The 17,312-nt window shown below is 56.3% G+C and overlaps 1 protein-coding gene across 1 annotated transcript; it reads left to right on the top strand.

Moving 5' to 3' along the window:
• Positions 1-11,328: 11,328 nt before the first annotated feature.
• Positions 11,329-16,989, top strand: CDC42EP2 (CDC42 effector protein 2). The gene is made up of 2 exons (XM_036928620.2): positions 11,329-11,459; positions 15,472-16,989. Exon 2 carries the CDS (start codon positions 15,817-15,819, stop codon positions 16,459-16,461), a length of 645 nt encoding a protein of 214 aa, XP_036784515.2. The 5' UTR covers positions 11,329-11,459; positions 15,472-15,816; the 3' UTR covers positions 16,462-16,989.
• Positions 16,990-17,312: the final 323 nt, after the last annotated feature.

Below are 17,312 nucleotides of genomic sequence, written 5' to 3'. Positions count from 1 at the left end.
AGCCATGCTGATGCCTAGGCCTTGAGTCAGAGATAAATAGGTGACCTAACAGCGCCCAACCTTTGCCCCCCACCTACAATGGTGAGATGGAATCAACGACAGATGTGACCAGGCTTGCGTAAAATGGGCCCCACTGTGGAAACACGCGGCTGCTGTTGCTCGCCTTCGTTTGATAGGAGCCGCCTCTGAGGGCAGCAAGCCCAGCTCAGGGAGCTGATTTTCCCTCCCTAGGATTTCCCCACTCAAAGCACGCAGCCATGGTCCAAAGGGCCCTGACGACCTAGCAGCCTCCAGATGTGGCATTTTTAGAGCCTGGGCCCCTTTTCCATGACCTGATACAGTTGTCCCAGCTCAAGAATATTGTTTGCGTTTCCACCCAGCCCAGTGTCAGCTAAAAGCCACCCCTCCTTCCTTGGAAAACCCTTGCCTGGGAAGATAAACCAACAGGCCCTGGGCCATGATAAACAAAGCTCCAAGCGCTTATCGCATGAGCCCATGTGTGGCTCTTGGGGAGCAGTGGCTCTTGGTTATTTTCATGTTGCTGCTGTAGATGCCTCCTGGGGAATGGAAATGTCTTGGTCCGCACTTGGCAAGGTACAGAGCCTCCTTTCCCTGTGTTGCAGATGGAAGATCCAGAGGCCCTGGGTGGGGATGGGGGTGGTTGGCAGAGGGGAGGGAAGACCTGTATCCTGGGGAGAGGCAAGTGTAGGGTTGGGGGAGGCAGCAGTGTGCAGCCTCCTGGGAAAGAAAGCTGGGGCTAGGCATGAATGAGAGCCACAGCCCGCTGCCAGGATACAAGTCACATGACTTGGAAATGACCCAGAGGGCCAGAGCAGGCATTTAAGACACACAGAAAGAAAGCAGGATGCAACCCCAGATCACAGGTCTAAGGGGATGCCCCTCTGCCAGCACACAGTTCCCTTTTGCTCTTGTCAGGAAGCCAGTGCCCAGTGACCGCCAGCGGGCTGTTCCAAGTCCCCTCTTTAGCTGGGTCATCAGTTTCCTGAGACGTCATTCCTCATGTAGGGCTCTGGCCGCTGCCTGCACTGGGGCCCATGACCTTGGAACTGAGGCTAGGGGGCACTGGTGATGGAGGTGGAGGAGGCGGAGAGCCTGGGCTGGGCCTGGACTCCTGGCACCACCTGCTTCAGAGCAACCTCCAGTCTCATCTCCCCTGGTCCTGGTCATGCCCTGTGCCCTTGAGACAGGAGCCCAAGGATAAAGCAGGTGGCTGTGAAGAAAGAAAGGCCCTGGGCTCTCCCAGGTGGGCCTCCCACACCCTGCCCCAGCCCTGCCCTCCCAGGACTACCACCTCTTCCTCACTCGGGGAGCCGCGGCTGCCCTCCCGCAGCCCCTGCATGGCCACCCTTAGGATCAGCCTATCTCCGGGGAGGCCAGGGGAGAGCTGCAAGAGGAAGAAAAGCCCCCCTCGCTCCTGAGCATGAGAACCCAAGCGGGTGCCAAGAGCAGAGCCGGGGAGCTGGGGCAGTGGGGAGCCCCGGGCTGCGGGCCGGGGCAGGGCCCTGACTGCTCAGGTTCGCCATCCTGCTCTGCCTCCTGCAACCACTGGGGCTTGGTGTTCCCTTTCCCTTGACCTAGGGCCACCCAGCCGGCCCGGCCCGGCCCTGCAGCTTCCCCTGGTGCTGGGAGTAGCCATTTGGGCTGATTTCTTACTTCTCTGTTTGGTACACATTTCCTTTCCCCTAACCCTGGGGCTCTTGGCTGAGCCACCTGAGATCCAGTCCTGGCTGGATACACACGGCCTCTCCCTCCAGACTGTGAGCCCTCTAAACAGATGTGAGAGGCCTTGACTGACCCCGCAGGGAGGGAGGGTGTTAACATTTTTTAAACTGTTATTGAGATATAATGACGACATAAACTTCACCATTATAAGGTGTACAGTTGAGTGATTTTAGCATCCACACTTGAACAACACAGGGGTCAGGGGTACCGACTCCCTGCACAGTTGAAATCCATGTCTATCTTTTGACTTCCCCAAAACTCAACTACACAGCCTACTGCTGCCTAGAGCCTTACTGATAACATAAACAGTGAATTAACATATATTTTGTATGTTTCATGTATTATATACTGTATTTTTTATATACTGTATTCTTACAATAAAGCTAGAGAAAAGAAACTGTGTTTTCAAATTGTCACAAATCTCCAAAAAATTTTCCAATCTACTTATTGGAAAAACTGCACGTAAGTGGACCTGAGCAGTTCAAACCCATGTTGTTCAAGGGTCAACTGTATTCACAGTGTTGTGCAAACATCACCACTAATCCTGGAATATTTTCATCATGCCAAAAGCAGCCCGTCAGCAGCCATTCACCACCTCCTCCCCTCTCCCATCCCCTGGAAAACACTCATCTACTTACTGTCTCTGTGGATTTGCCTATTCTGGGCATATCATATAAATGGAATCATACATATGTGTCTGGCTTCCTTCACTTAGCATAATATTTTAAATCATCTGTGTTGTAGCATGTGTCAGGGTTTCCTTCGTTTTCATGGCTGAGTAATATGCCATTGGAGACCATTTTTGTTTGCCAGTCACCAGCTGATGGACATGGAGGTTGTTTCCACCAGGGGCTAGCCCGAATGCTGCTGTGAACACTCGTGCACCATTTCATGTGAACATGTGTTTCAATGCCCTTGAAGACATACCTAGGTATGGGGGGGCTTTAGATGCATGGAGGAAGGGGGAGAAGGAAGGAAGGAAGGGGGCAGGAAAGAAAAGAGGGAAGGAGAGGAAGAGAGAAGGGATAGGCCCGGAGCAGTGCTTCGGAGCCGGACTGTGGAGTCTAGACTGGCTTACCAGGAATTCGGACTTGATTCTGTATGTTCCCAGGAATCTCTGAAGGCTTCTGAGTAGCAGAAGGACAATATCCAACCTGCATCTTGGAAAAGGAGTTTGGCAGTGCTGCAAAGGGCAAAGTAAAACTGGGAGAGGCTGGAGGCCAGAGACACCTTAAGAGCTACCAGAGGACAGAGCCACCCAGCACCCACTCTCTGTTCCTATGGAAAACGTTCCCCAGTTTCCCTATGTGGGAACCACCCCTTCTCCACACTCCTGCCTTGCCAAAACCAAACAGTACATTGCATCTCCCTGGCCTCAGTGCTTGGCCAGGGGAAGGCATGACTTAAGACGGTCCAAACACAATGACTCTCAGGCTTCTGCAGGAGTGGTAGAAAAGACACAGCTGTGACAGTGGAGCCGCTGCAGCTGTCTTTCCACACTGAGGCAAAACCCGTCCCGAGTACGGACTAAACCAGAGGACACAGAGCCAGGATAGAGAGAGAGAGAGGTCGGCAGAGGCCACACTGTCTGAGGTCTGGTGAAGCTAGCCCCCAACCCCAAACTGAAGTCATAAATACCACCCTCATTTTTTTCTTAAACTAGTGGGAGTTGAATTTTCTGTCACTTGCAACCCAAATGTTCAGGGCCTGACAAGGACAGCAGGATTGGGGTGACTGCCAGAGAACAGAGAGAGAAAACACAGCTCAGGTACGAAGGAAAGGGAATCAGCATTTCTGAGAGCTCCATGCACTGTGGTAGAGCTCACACCTAACACTCAACAAACCCAGTGGCAGGCTCCCAGAGGCTCAGTGTCACCAGCCTAAGTGAGCGATGGGGCTGGGGTTTAAACTCCAGTCCCCTTGTCGCTTGACCCTGTCGTGCTGGCCAACTGGCTACCCAACAAGGCCAGACTTTGGAGTCCCAGGAAGCAGCCCAGATGCCTGGGAGTAGGTGCAAGGAGGGTTGGTTGAGGAGAGGAGCCCGGGGAGGTGCTGGGCAGGCTGGGACCACGGCGGCTGCTGGCAGGACAGGAGTGGCACTCCGCTGAGGCGTGAGGCTGGAGAGCTGATCTGGAGCCGCTGCCTATAGCTCATTACGCACAAAAGCTGCAGAACCCGGAGGCGCTGGGAGTCCAGAGGAGGAGCGGGAGGCTGTGGTAGAGCCCGGAGGGCGCTGAGGCGGCTGTCACCCGAAGGCGGGCCCAGCCAGCTGTGCTTAGCACTGGGGCCTGTCACCCCGGCCCACGTCCTTCTGAGTTTTCTATCTGCAGGCGGCCAGGCGTGTCTCTGGTTCCTCTGGATGCACCCTGGAAATGCCAGGACCCCACGGGCCTAAGGGCTGCCCTGCCCTTAGACCTGCCTGAGCCCACAGCCAGCTCCAGATCCCCCCCCTCAGCCCCATTCTCCTCCTGAGGCCCCAGGCACCTCCCACCCGGAGCCCGCCTGACAGCTGAGAGGCCTGCAGCTGCCCCGGCCCAGGGGCCCTCAGAGGTCCGGAGGACAGCTGCTGCCCTGTGACCCCCTGACCCCCAAGCCCTGCACAGCGCTCCCTGAGAGCCCCGGCGTCTGCCCGGCGGCCGGAGGGGCCCAGCCCAGTCCGCTGCAGTCCCTCCCAGGTCTCCCCAGGGTCTAAAGCATTTATTGCTGAGAAAGAACTGGAGGCCCACCCTGGAGGAATGGGAAAGGGGAGAGGCAGGGCGGGCTGAGGCAGTCCTCCAGCCCCCGGCCCCTCAGGGCAGTGGCTGGCGCCCTAAGCAGGCAGCAGCTGTGGGAAGAGCACTGGGCCAGGGTCTAGAAGGCTTGGGCTCCCTGATTCCTAGCAGGCCCTTCCCCAGGCCCACTTTCCCTGGAGGACTCTGTCTCCTTCAAACGTTTTGCCCCTTAGAACGTTTCCAGAAACTGCCCTGTGCCTCTGGGGATGGGTATGGAAGGGCTAGGGGGCAGGAGAGGGCTCAGAGGGTGACTGTCATACCCACTCTCAGATCCCATTTTAAATCTTTTGCCATGTGCATGGACTACTTTAAAGAAAGAAATATACAAATACATACACCCCACCATCCGGCCCCCACACTCCTCAGCAATCCATTTCTGTCCTGACTATAACAACCTCCATGGGCGTCAGTCTCAGAATGCCCACTCCCTGAGGGCAGGGCCCTGTGCCAGTCCTATGTGGTGACCAGTGCACAGTAGGCCCACAAGAAGGAAAGCCTCGTCATCACATGGCCTCCTGCCCCGCTTCGCAGAAACAGGTGCGCTTAATGAGAAGGAGGCAGGAGCCCTCTGTGTGTGGGCCCGGAGCCGAGCACAGAACCCCCATGCTTGCTCACACTTGGTGCGGATGCCTGGGTGTCGGATCCAGAGGTAGAGGTGAACCGAAGGGAATCCTGCTTCACCCAGGGCTCCCGCGCCAGAGGCCGGAGCAAGCCAAGGCAAAGTGCACGTGGGGGCGCACGCTGGGGAGGAAACCTGAACCGAGGCCGCAGAGCGGGAGCCAGGGCGGCCCCAGGGGCCCCTTGTGACTGCTTGTGCCCTTCAGAGAGGGCCGACTCCAGGCTCTTTTACTTCCCAACCCCTTGGGTCCCGTACGCCCCCTTCTCGCTGATGGGCATAGCATCCTGCCACTCATTCATTCATTTGTTCATTCACTCATTCATTGGATATCGGCTACTGTCAGGCACTCTGGGGAGACAGTGCTAGTTACAGTCCAGTGGGAGATGGATTTGAATCAAAGGACGATGGCACAGAGAGGACAAGGGTCCAGAGTTTCTTTCAGGGTATCACAGGGGCTCCAGAAGGCTTCCCTGAGGGGGAGACACTTCAGCTGAGAGCTGCAGGCTGTGCAGGAGGCCAGGTGAAGTGAAGGGAGCAGCGTGTGCCAGGGGTGTTCCCTGGAGGCAGGGAGGCGCTGATGGGCCGGAGAGCAGAGGTGGCATGAAGCTGGAGAGGCCAGCAGGGTTTGTGGGCACTGAGGTGTGTTCACTGGAGCATGTGGCCATCAGATTGGTGTTTGCATCAATCACCATGTGGGATGGCAAGGCTGCAGGTGACTCGTCATCTTCACCCCCAGAATCCTCCACCCCCTTTGGTGGCCCCACCATCCTCCCTTCCCTCCCCTGCTCTCTCTTCTCTCTCAGATCATCACACTGCATTGGGCCTGACTCTCCTTCTCTTCCCTGCATGGGCCCCAGGGCCAGTCTGTGACCAAATTCCAATCTTTGGACCTCATTATCTCCAACTCTGGCTTTTATATCACAGCTCAGAGCCAAATGCTGTCTCCTGAACCAACTGTCCCCAGAGTGGCCCCTGACTCTAGTCAGGTCTCCCTCCAGGTCCCCCTCTCCAAAGTGACCTTCCTAAGAAAATTCTGCAGTCAATTCACAGAAAAGGAAATACAAATAGCCACAAAGCCTATGAAAAGATGCCCAAACTCACTAATCATAAGAGAAACATGAACCAAAACTACACCAAGGTTCCTCTGGCTCTGTTTGGCTTTTACCTTTCAGACTGACAAAAATCAAAAAGATTGAGAATCAGCTGGTGAGGCTGAGGAGAAATGGGCTCTGTTGTCCATGCAGGGGGCCTGGTACCTGGCGTGTCCCCTGAGGACAAGCTGACAAGAGCTGACCAAGTGACAACTGCATATGTCCTTTGACCCTCAAGGCCTTAGGAATTTAGTCCACAGCTTGCTCACGTGCATGTGAAACAGCATTTGTGCAAGCTGACTCACTGTGTTGTCATAGGAAAGGGCTGAGAGCAACCTAAACATCCATGAGCTGAGACCGACTTATGTCAATCAGGGTACATTGGAATAACATGCAGTTGTAAAAAGTGAAAACGAGACCACATTCTGTGTACTGATGTGGAGTGGTCATGTGTATAATGCTAACTGAAAAGAGCAAAGTGCAGGACAATATGAACACCAGAGGCTCAATAAAATGCGATTTCCTGTAGTCCCTGAAGAACTCCCCCCACTGTCCCCTGTAACAGGCCTGCCTCCCACTCCCACCAGGGCTTCCAGCACTTCGGGGTTCTACTTGACCAAATATTGCGGTTTGTGTAAAAAAGTTGGGAAGGGCTTTGCTAGCATATGCAAAGTGTTTTCAGAAGTGTTTACAAGAAACTGGTAACACTGGTTGTCTATGGGGAACAGAGCTGGTGCTCATGGAGCAGCAGTAAGAGGGAGACTTTCTGCCTCTTGTGACTTTTGAATTTTGAGCCACATGAAAGCATTCTCATGTCAAAAAAGTAATTTAAGTGACAAAAATATAATTCTGATCACTTCTACACAGATCTTTATTTCCTTCCCATGCTATTCAAAAGCTGTCATGAGCTACTGCCTGCCTTTAATTATTCCTTAATGGGAAAGATTCTCAGTGGCAAGTGACAGAAACATATTCCCAACTGGACTAAACATAAAGTGTAATTTGTTGGTCTCTACAATGGACTTTCAGGTATGACTAAATCCAGGAGCACAAGCACAAGATTCATTCTCTTGTCTCGGCTCCTCTCTGTGCTGGCTTTTTTCTCTGGTTGATTCTCCCCACAGGGTGGCAGAACTGGCCACCAGCAGCCCTGGAGTGACAGCTGGGCATCTGTAACCCTAACAGTCCCAGCAAGTGGCCAAGCAGAACCTTATTGGTATCATCCCCGAACTATCCCTATGACTCCGATTGGCTAGGCCTGGGGGTCAGACCTACTTTCAGAGCCTGGGGGTGAGGTCATTCATACTGGAGATTCTGGAAAATTGAGGGGTGGTCACCAGAATAAGAGAGATGGATTTGGACAAGGAAAACAGTGCCCACCCACTACCTTCTTAGACTATACCCTCTTAGACCTCTCCTATGCCACAGTCTTCTGGACACTTTTTGTTTCCTGATCCCACCACGCATCTACTTGCACTCCCCCTGGCCTTTGCCAGTGCCTTTGCTGCTCCCCTGGGACGACCTTCCATTTCTCTGGCTGGTAAACTCCTACTCATCCATTAATAGCTTGCTCAAAAATCACCTCCTCCTTGAAGCCTCCTTAACTTGTCCATCTGCTTTCTCACCTCTAGTAGAACAAACTCACTGCTGTTCTTTTTGGTTCTTAATTCAACCCACAGTCACTGACAGCCTCATCCCTGCTGGCCTGGGATAGACAGAGGTGAATCAGAGATGGCCTCTGCCCTGAAGGCCTTCCATTACGGCACAGAACCTGCTGTTTCAGGATTGGTTATTTGTTTCACTCACGTTATCTGTTCCCTGAGGGCTAGGGTCCAGTGTTGGCCATTTGTGTTTTCTCTAGTCCAGCGCAGCCCTGGGCACAAGGCAGATGCAAATATCACTTTTCAAAATGAATAATGACAAGGCGTCTTGCAGGGGTGGAAAGCGCTGAAAGATCGTTCCTTCTGGCTCTGTGTTCCCCTCTGACAGCTCTGGAGGCTGGATGCTCCCAGAGGTTTCTGGGAGGAAGTGCCTGGGCAGTCCCTGCTACAACAGGCTGTCACCACTCTGGAAACCCCCATGGCCTAGGGCTTGGAGCCAAAATCGAGACCCAAAGGAAAGTCCTCCTGTAAGACCCTGTCCCCCAACTCCCAAGGAGGGGTTCAAGGCAGAGGCTGGGGGTAGCTCCGAGAGGACTCATCTCAAATCCCAGCCTCTGAGGGGTCGGAGTTCTTTGAAGAGGGCTGGAGTGCGACCAGGGCAGGGCTGGAGTTGGCAGGAGCCCAGGGGAGGAAGGAAACAAGAAACAATCAAGGAAGAATCCAACCCAGGCCTAGGGTTGGCTCAGGCCACGGGGGCCTGCAGGCTGAGCTCAGGCTGGGAGAGCGGAGGCCTCCTGGGGGGGATGGAGTTCCTGTTCAGCTCTCTGCAGCGCTGTGGCCTGGGCAGGGTGAGGGTGGGGGTGGGAGTGGGGGTGGGAGCTGAGGCCCCTCCGAAGGCCTTGACTCCTCTCACGGTTCTCCCGAGATCCTCCAAGATCATCACCGTCCTTCCCTTGTGACCCTCCACTCCCAGATCTGCTCCCAGGCTCCTGGGCCCCATTGTCCAGTCTGCCTCCGAGAGAACCTAGGTCCTCAGGTAGTCAGGGCCGTGAAGAACTGGCTCCAGCCTAGGGGGTCCTGCCCTCCGTCCTCCCCAGCTAACCTCCCCAGCTTCCTTCTCTCTCCCCCCGGGCCCGTGGGGGCTGGGGCTGAGGACGTGAATGGTTTCCAGGAAGGAGAGCCTGGGAGAGGAAGGAAGGCTGAGTCAGTCTCTGCACGGTGATTACAGGGCCTTGTTGGGGGAGCAACCATGGGGTGGGTGTTGGGGGGAACAGTCTAGGCCCATCCCAGGGCCCAGGGCGACCTCTAGGCAGAGGAGGATGTCAATATCCCATGCCAGGCATTGCCTCATCATAGCCTTCCTTGCTTCTAACCCCTCCTGAATGCCCCCCAGGGTCCTGCCCCTTTAGCCGCCAGGGAGTCCAGAAGCCCTTCCAGGGACAAGTCCAGGCCTTGGCTGAGGAATCAGACCTGGACATGCAGTGAGGCTGAGCAAGGGCAGGGCACTTGGCCTCAGTGTCTGTTGGGTCAGGAATGCAGGACACCCTGGCCATCCCCTGGCCCAGGGTCCTAGCCTCGCTGCCCACAGTCAGGCCCTTACACACGGCCTGACAAGTTGCATTGAAAAAGTCAATTTTAGTAAGTGAAATCCTGTCTTATAAATGCTCTTTAATTTCAGGAGCCCCATGATGGCTGGGAACTTTGAGTTGCTGACAGCAGGCTCCCCAGGGATTCCTCAGGCCCCAGCTCAGTGACCTGACCTCCTCTGTGAATGGAGGGAAATTGCTGCCTACCTGACAGTTTGCACAGTGCAGGACTCACCACCAGGCACAAACCACACCTTGGCAGTAGGCTTCGGGGGGCCCTCCCCCTGGCTGGCAGCAGGAGTGTGCTGAACAGCATGGGAAGGCAGCACTAGGTGAAACTTTGTCACATCAAGGTGGACTTAAAACAGTCTCCAGAGCACAGATGGCAGTTCCTATGGCTCTGGGCCCTGGTTAGGAATCCTGGCCTGGCAGCCAGACTGACAGGTCACTAATGAGTCTCTTAGGGAGGGGAGCAAGGGCTAGAGTCAGGCTGGGGGTTGGGGGCAAATCTGCTGCTCTCTACCCATCTCCCACTGCCCCGCAATTGTCCCCCACTCCCAGAACCTCTCCAAAAAGCTCTGGAGTTGGTTCCTAGGTTTGTGGGGCCCTGGTGAGTGACTTTTCTTCCGTCTCTGAATCTTACCAATTTGTCACTAGCTCTGGGTGGAGCTCCTGACCTTCCCGGCCCCCCCACCCAATGGGAGACTCTCAGCAGACGTGCAGAGGATGGGGGACTGTGCCTCAGCCACATTCCTGCAGGCTCAGGGGGCTTCATCATTATAGTCATTCCAGGTCAGGGGGTAAGGCCAGCCCGCCAGCCCCAACATGCCAGTTTCCATGAAACTGCCCTCTGCAGGGGGTTGTGTGTTCCCATTAACAAACACATGCAAATCCCTTACCTTGTTTGGGACTCATGTAACTCCCACTTACAGGCCAGGAGGTTCAGAACGGCCCGTCTTTTGTCTGTGGCCAAAGAGCAAACAGGTAGCAGAGCCAGCTCAGAACCTGGGTGTGGCAGTCCTCGGGGCTTGGCACACAGCTGTCCCCACCTTCCAGGGCTGTACTGTGGGACAGAGGGGAGGAGAAGGGTGGCAATGGCTGGGTAAGAAGTCTGTGGGGTCGGAGGTTCCAGAGCCCACCTTCTTGCCACTTTCAGGTCCAGCAGAGACCTCCATGGTGCCCCGACCTTCGGACTTCCACCTTTTCCAGGGGCCTGAAACCCCAGAGGCAAAAACAGCACCTGGCACCTAGTAGATGCTCAACAAGGATCTGTGGAATTGCTGAAAGGACAAGGGCAGAATTTCCTTCAGTCTCTCTCCAGCATCCTGTGTGGAGCCTGCCGTTCAATTAAGTGTTTCTAATCCTCTATGAATGAAAGAATGAATGGACCAGCGTTGGAAGCAGTCTAAGTATGGGTCGCTCCATCGCCCCGGAAGCTGCCTAGCCTGATGGCAAACAACGGCGGGTGTGCCCAGGCCACTGCCCGCACACCCTCCATGCCCTCTTTTCATGGGGGGTGGGGGTGTAAACTCCTGAAACTCTCACAGGTTGGTAACATTTTAACGTAGGCCCCTCCCAGGCCTCATTCATTCTTTGGTAGTCACGGAATACGCTTGTGCGAGCGGCTCCCCAAACCCAACCCTTCAGCGACGGAATGAGTCCAAGGACACCCTGGGAATTCTGAAGAACTCAAATTCGGGCTTCCGGCTGCCGCCCCCTCCGCCCTTCTACAACCGAGCGTCCGGGCTCCGACGAGCACAGCTGGAGCGCGCGCAGTACAGCCGGGGCTCCGGAGCCCGGGCGGCTGTCTCCCCCTGCGCAGTGCCTGGAAAGGGGAAACACACGCAGGAACCCGGGCGGGGCCGTAGTGGGGCGTGGCTGCGGGCGGGACCTGGCTGGGGCCGCCCCGGCATTGGCTCTGCGGGCCGGGCGGAGCTTCAGGGGCCACGGGGAGCACAGTAACTTCAAAGCCGGGATCGGGTCCCGTCGCCGCGCAGTCCAGCCCCGAAGTTTTGCCGCCTGCGGGTCGGCCGCCTGCTCGCCCCAAGGTGAGTTCGAGCCGGGCCTCTGCAGCCTTTTTCGCGGCTCCGAGGGGACCCCCGGAGAGGCCCATATCCGTGGTGCCCCTTCCCAGCTTGCGCTCTGCCCGCGTCTCACCTCCCGCGCGTCCTTTCCCGGGAGCCTCTCGCTCCACCGTGTTTCCCGCCCACGCCTCGGTTCCGGCGGCCACGCCCACGACTCCTATTCTTGCGGGGCGCCGCGCATCCCGGACCCGAACTCGCGGTCCCGCCCTCAACCCTGTGCTCCAGCCCCTGTCCCACCCCCGGGACGCGGGAGCGCCCTCCCGCCGCCCGGCGTCCTCGCCCGCGCCGGGGGTCGTATTTTTAGTCGATGGTGAGGTGTCCTCCTATCTTTAGCCGCGGCCGCGAGTGTCCTGAAACCTACCCAGTCTGGGCTGGGCTGCGCTTGGGCAAAAGGCATGGAGGGATGGGCACCGGAACCCAAGCCGGGGATTGAGGAGCGGGACCTGCGGGAGCCAGGGCCGGGGACCCGCACGCCCAAGATCTGGCCCTGCGCCGGGCGGACAATCGGACATCGCCCAGGCCGGAAAGCTGGGGGCAGGCTCCTCCCAGAGCTTGGAGACCCACGCATGGTCTCCGATCGCCCCATTTTCCTTTGATTGTCTGATTGTGAGACCAGAACCCCACCGACATGAAAAAGAAAAAAATCCCTCAGACAAGCCACATCTAATACGCTTAGGTGACGCTTCTTTGGGGGCGTCAACCTGGAGCCGGAGGCGCCCTGGAGACCCCGGTGCGCGCCCGGACTCCTTTGGGATGCGGGGCAGTAGATCAAACGCGCCACCTGGCGGCCGCCGAGCCGAGCGCCGCTCCGCCGGGACCCCAGAGACCCCTAGGCCTGCGAGGAGGACTCTACACAGGCTAGGTCAAGTCGGGCAGCAGCAGGCCGACGCCTGTGGCCAGGGCCACTTCGTTTTTGGTCTTTAGAGCACTGACCCCAGAGAATAAAAATGCTTGAGGAAGGCCTTACAGCTGTTGAATGAATGACGGGGCTCTCAGTGACCCGCTAACCCTGTCGTACATCCGTGTTCTCACTTGCAGTAAGGCAGTAGTATTGCAGTATCTCCAGTAGCCTTCTGGTAATGGCTTTGGTGTCAGCCCATTTTATAGATGGGTAAGGTGAGACCCAGAGGAGAGGTGTCTTGCCAAGGTGACAGAGTTCCAGGTGGAAATGGACTCAAAGTCAGTCTCCTGACAAGGTTGGGGGCCGGGGTGGGGGGAGGCGCTTCTCTTTGAACTCCGCTGGTAGGGAGTGGCCAAGTATTCCATGTGACCCGAGGGGGCGGGTGCTGTTTCCCGGAAGTCGTTTTCTCTGAAGGAGGCCCAGGGCTCCTGTTCAGAACAAGCCTGTGGGACTGGGACGGCTGCCCTGAGCTGTGCCTTCCAGCCCTCCATAGCCTTATCCTGACGCGGAGCTCATTCTCATACCTCTGGACACTTGCAAGTTGGGGGAGGGGGACAGCCAAGAGGTAGGATTTAAATGGAGGCAGCCTAGGGACCTGGTAGCCCCAGCTAAGCTGGAAGCCTTTTTCTCTCCTGCTTCCCAGGCAGTTTGTGGAGGTTGGCATGGCCCTCTGCATGGGAGCTGCAGGGACGCAGCTGGGTACCAGTGCCCACTCTTGCTTTTACTAGATGACTGACCTGGCAAAAACCTCAGGCTCAGCTTCTGCCTCTGTAAGGGCAGTAATGACACCCAGTGTGCTGTGCCTCGGAGCACTAGAATGGAAACTACAGGGGAAGCTGGAGCCTGGGGTCTCGGGGTTGCCAAGTCTGACTAAATACTTGGGGCTTGATGGTTACAATTCCCAGCTCTCCCCTGGGTGGTTGACACTGGCCCAACCCTTCTTCCCTAGCCTCAGTTCTCCCCACATCTGGAATTGGGTGGGTACATCTGGCTGGAGGGAGACAGCTGTCAGGGACGCCCAGTTTGTTGTGGAAACACTCAAGCTGTCTTGGCGCCCCTGTGTAATGGGGAGGCGGGGCGCTGGCCCAGGCCCTGGGCAAATCCCACCAGTCAGCCCCACCTTCTATGTGCTAAAGGAAGGGAAAGCTACCCCAGGATGTGTGTCTACATGCCCCCCAGGCCTGGCATGGTGGGCAGAGGTAACTGTTAAATGAGTGGGCATTGGGATTCTAAGACCTCAGGCACCCACTGTCTCCCCTGCCCTCCCTGCAGCTCCTTCCAAGCTTAGCTGGAATTCCACGCTGGAGAGTCATTCCTTTGTTTCCTGTTAAGCTGCAGGTGCTCCGGGAGGGGCGAGATGTCCGGTCTCTGTAGCTCAATGTGACTGACCCGAGGTGTCCGGTCTGGGGTGGCGTTTCCTGAGTGAGGACCTGGGTTGGCTGTGGGTGGAGTTGTGACTCTGCCCCTCCTGCATCTTCCTTCTTCCCTCCTGCTCCCTCCTGCCAGCCCCTCATTCTCCGGACCCTGTCCTAGTGGAAGAATGGGACCGAGGAGCTGGCAGAGGCCTCCCTGCTGCTGCCCTGCCCCGCCCAGAGCCATTTCCCGCTTGTTCAGCCCCTGCCAGCTGGGGGAAAGGGTGGGCTCATCTGGTTACCCAGTGGGTGACCTTGGACAATTTTCTTTATTTGCCTTTTGTACTCTGATTCCATATCTGGGCTCTCTGTGTCACATGTTATCATGTATGGAGCCAGTCCCCCACCGTGGGAACTGCGGGGAACTTGCAACACTTCCTTTTTCTGCTAACCAGTATGACACTCTTCCAGAGTGTATTATTTTTTCCACATTAAAAATAGCTTTATTGTTTCTAATTACACAAATAATATGTGCACATAAGTAATACATGCTTATTATTGAGAATTTGAGCTTATTAAAGTATGAAGAAGAAAAGCAGTCACCTGAAGTTCTACCACCTTGAGAACCACAATCAACATTTTAGCGACCATCCATTCATATTCACAGATATCACTGTATAGTAGTGCAACCAAGTGTTACAGATAATTTTTATTGAGGACACCTTTCCTCCCACGTCCCCGACCCCACACCCCATCCCTGCCTCCCACCCCAGTTTAGGTAGACCATATGATAACCCCATCAGTGCTGGCCTCCCAGATTCTTTCTTCTTATATAGGATATAATCCTATGCAGACCTGTACCTGTAGGTGTGTGTACATAGGAGGGCAGTTGGGCAATGCTTTCAATAAACAGGATCCTTTGTACTACATTTTTGCATTTTGTTTCTCTCCCTCTGCAATAACTTGTGGGAAGCCCTCCAAAATGTTTTATACCTCTAATTTTAAAAGGGGCATGCTAGGAGGGAAATTATGATGATTAAATGAGATGTGTTTGCAAAGAACTCAGCAAAATGCCAGGCACAGAGCAGAGCCCCCAAAAGTGTTTATACTCCTTGCTCTATCTCTCCCTGAGGTGCTGGGCAGGGAGGAGGGACAAAAGCTGTGTTAGACTCACCCCTGCTCAAAGGAACTGCTAACTAGGAGGAGAAGTAAAGGAAAACTAACTCTGAGAAGATGACCTCACTTCCAGGTGGGACATGATTGAGGTATCACTCGTTCATCACTGTTGGCTGAGCACCTACTATGTGTCCAGCCTGTGCCAGGCCTGGGGAGGCAGGCAAGACAGGGTTACAAGGTCTCCTCAGTCAAGTAGGGAATTGAGATGTCTGTGAGACCCCTATGTAGCTTGGCGCTTGCTGTGTCCTGGAGCACAGCTGACTCGGAATAGGGGGTGAGCACGGAGGTGATGGTGATGAGCAGCGCCAGGGACCCAGGGCAAGAGACCAGAGCCAGGACTTTGTATGTCTTCGGGCCTGTCACTCAGGTTCCTGGGCCTCAGGTTCCCCACTTGGCGCTGGTGATCCAGGCTCTAAGCTGCAGTGAGTCTCTGAGTGAACCCTGCTTCTTCTCGCAGGGCTCCCTGGGCTGATGCAGGGGCCCCAGAAAGGAGATGCTCCTTGGCCGTTCATCCGTCCGTCCCTGACTTGTACCCTTGGTGTTTCAGCTCGTCGGCCCCAGGCCAGGGAGGCCCTCTGGAGGACAAGACCAGAGAGCACTGCTGCCTGCAAGATCGCCGCCTTTTTGCTCCCAATCTTCAGAAGAGTTTTCAACCCTTTTGGGAGAAAGTGATTTTTGTTATCTCAACCCCGTGACTTCATTGATCGCTCGTCTCCTCTCTCATTCCTTGGACTCACTTTGGTCACACCACACACCCTAGTCTTAGCCCTTTGGCAAGTTTTGGATTCTGAACTCCACCCTCTGTGGGTGTTTGTGGTTGAGGTGGTGAGAGGAGGCCGTGGTCCCAGTGGGTGGCCAGCCCGGGCAGCCGGGCCTGGGTGGTGCGGTCGCCATGTCCACCAAGGTGCCCATCTATCTGAAGCGCGGCAGCAGCAAGGGCAAGAAGGCGAAGCTGCGGGACCTGCTGTCCTCAGACATGATCAGCCCTCCCCTGGGCGACTTCCGGCACACCATTCACATCGGCAGTGGTGGCGGCAGCGACATGTTTGGTGACATCTCCTTCCTGCAGGGCAAGTTCCACCTCCTGCCGGGGACGGTGGTCGAGGGACCTGAGGAGGACGGCACCTTTGACCTCCCCTTCCAGTTCACGCGCACCGCCACGCTGTGTGGGCGGGAGCTCCCCGACGGGCCGTCCCCTCTGCTCAAGAACGCCATCTCCCTCCCGGTCATCGGTGGGCCCCAGGCCCTCACCCTGCCCACAACTCAGGCCCCACCCAAGCCCCCTCGCCTGCACCTGGAGACCCCTCCGCCTTCCCTGCAGCCTTCCCCACAGGACACAGGGAGTGTGGACATCTGGAGAATCCCAGAGGCTGGCTCCGCCCACAATGGGCTGAGCCCTGAGCTGGAGGCCGAAGAGCCCTTCCTGTCCCATGCCAGCTCCCTGCTCTCCTTGCATGTGGACCTGGGGCCTTCCATCCTGGACGACGTCCTCCAGATCATGGACCAGGACCTGGGCCACGTGCAGATCCCCGCATAGGACCCAAGGCTGGCCAGGCTGGATGCCCAGGCTGGGATGAGTACCAGGAGGCAGTGGGTGGACGCGGCCCTGACTAGCAGTCAGGATTCCAAAGTCCCACCTGTGTGGTCGCTGACCAGTGACTTTTCCCCTTGAGCCTTTGCTTCCCTCCCTCCCACCCTCTCCCCACGGGCAGAGTGCGCCTATTGCTTTCCCCTAAACCCACCAAGAACATGTGCAGAAGTCTGCCCAAAGTGCCCGGAGCATCTGGGGGCCACCTGGACCCCCGCTACCAACCGCTTCCCCCTTCCTCAGATCCCCTGGCTGAGGCTGAGGACTCTGCTGAAACGGATCCCCCTTTCCTCCGCCCTTCCCCGCCAGTGGGGTGGGGGAAGAGGCAGGACACAGCTGGCCAGAACTTTGGCCTCGAGTCCCGGCCTGCTAACATGGCATCAGACTGAATGTCCCTCTGCCCCATCCCCTCCCACGTGACCAGGAGATTCTGGTCACAATAAAACCTGCGGCTGCTGGTAGCTTATGCTCGCTGGACCTGATCCCAGGTTTCCCCTTGAGGTTGGCCAGTCTCTGTGTGCCTCAGGGAGACCCCAGCCCCGTGGGGCTTTGTGCAGGGTGGGCCCTGCCCTTCAGAAGATTGGACCTGATTCCAAGCCCATAGTGAGAATGAAACAGGAACAAACCAGGTGCCAACTGGGGATGTTTCAGCACTGATTCAGATGTGTGGCAAGAGGTGGCTGAGCTCCAGTGTAGGGCAGGTGCTGCACCCAGGCAGCTGGGGTCTGTCAGAGGGCACCCAAGAGGAAGAATAATGCCAAGGTCTGGTGCATGGGACTGACAGCTCCTCCAGCTTCAGA

The sequence above is a fragment of the Manis pentadactyla genome, chromosome 9 (genome assembly GCF_030020395.1).
Source record: "Manis pentadactyla isolate mManPen7 chromosome 9, mManPen7.hap1, whole genome shotgun sequence".
NCBI classification, from domain to species: domain Eukaryota; kingdom Metazoa; phylum Chordata; class Mammalia; order Pholidota; family Manidae; genus Manis; species Manis pentadactyla.
Note: the sequence above shows the minus strand (reverse complement) of the source record. Positions and strands in the feature narration are given on the sequence as shown.

Bases quoted from the DNA above. Each gene is read 5' to 3' on its own strand.
- CDC42EP2 (XM_036928620.2), top strand. From the start codon at position 15,817: ATGTCCACCAAGGTGCCCATCTATCTGAAGCGCGGCAGCAGCAAGGGC.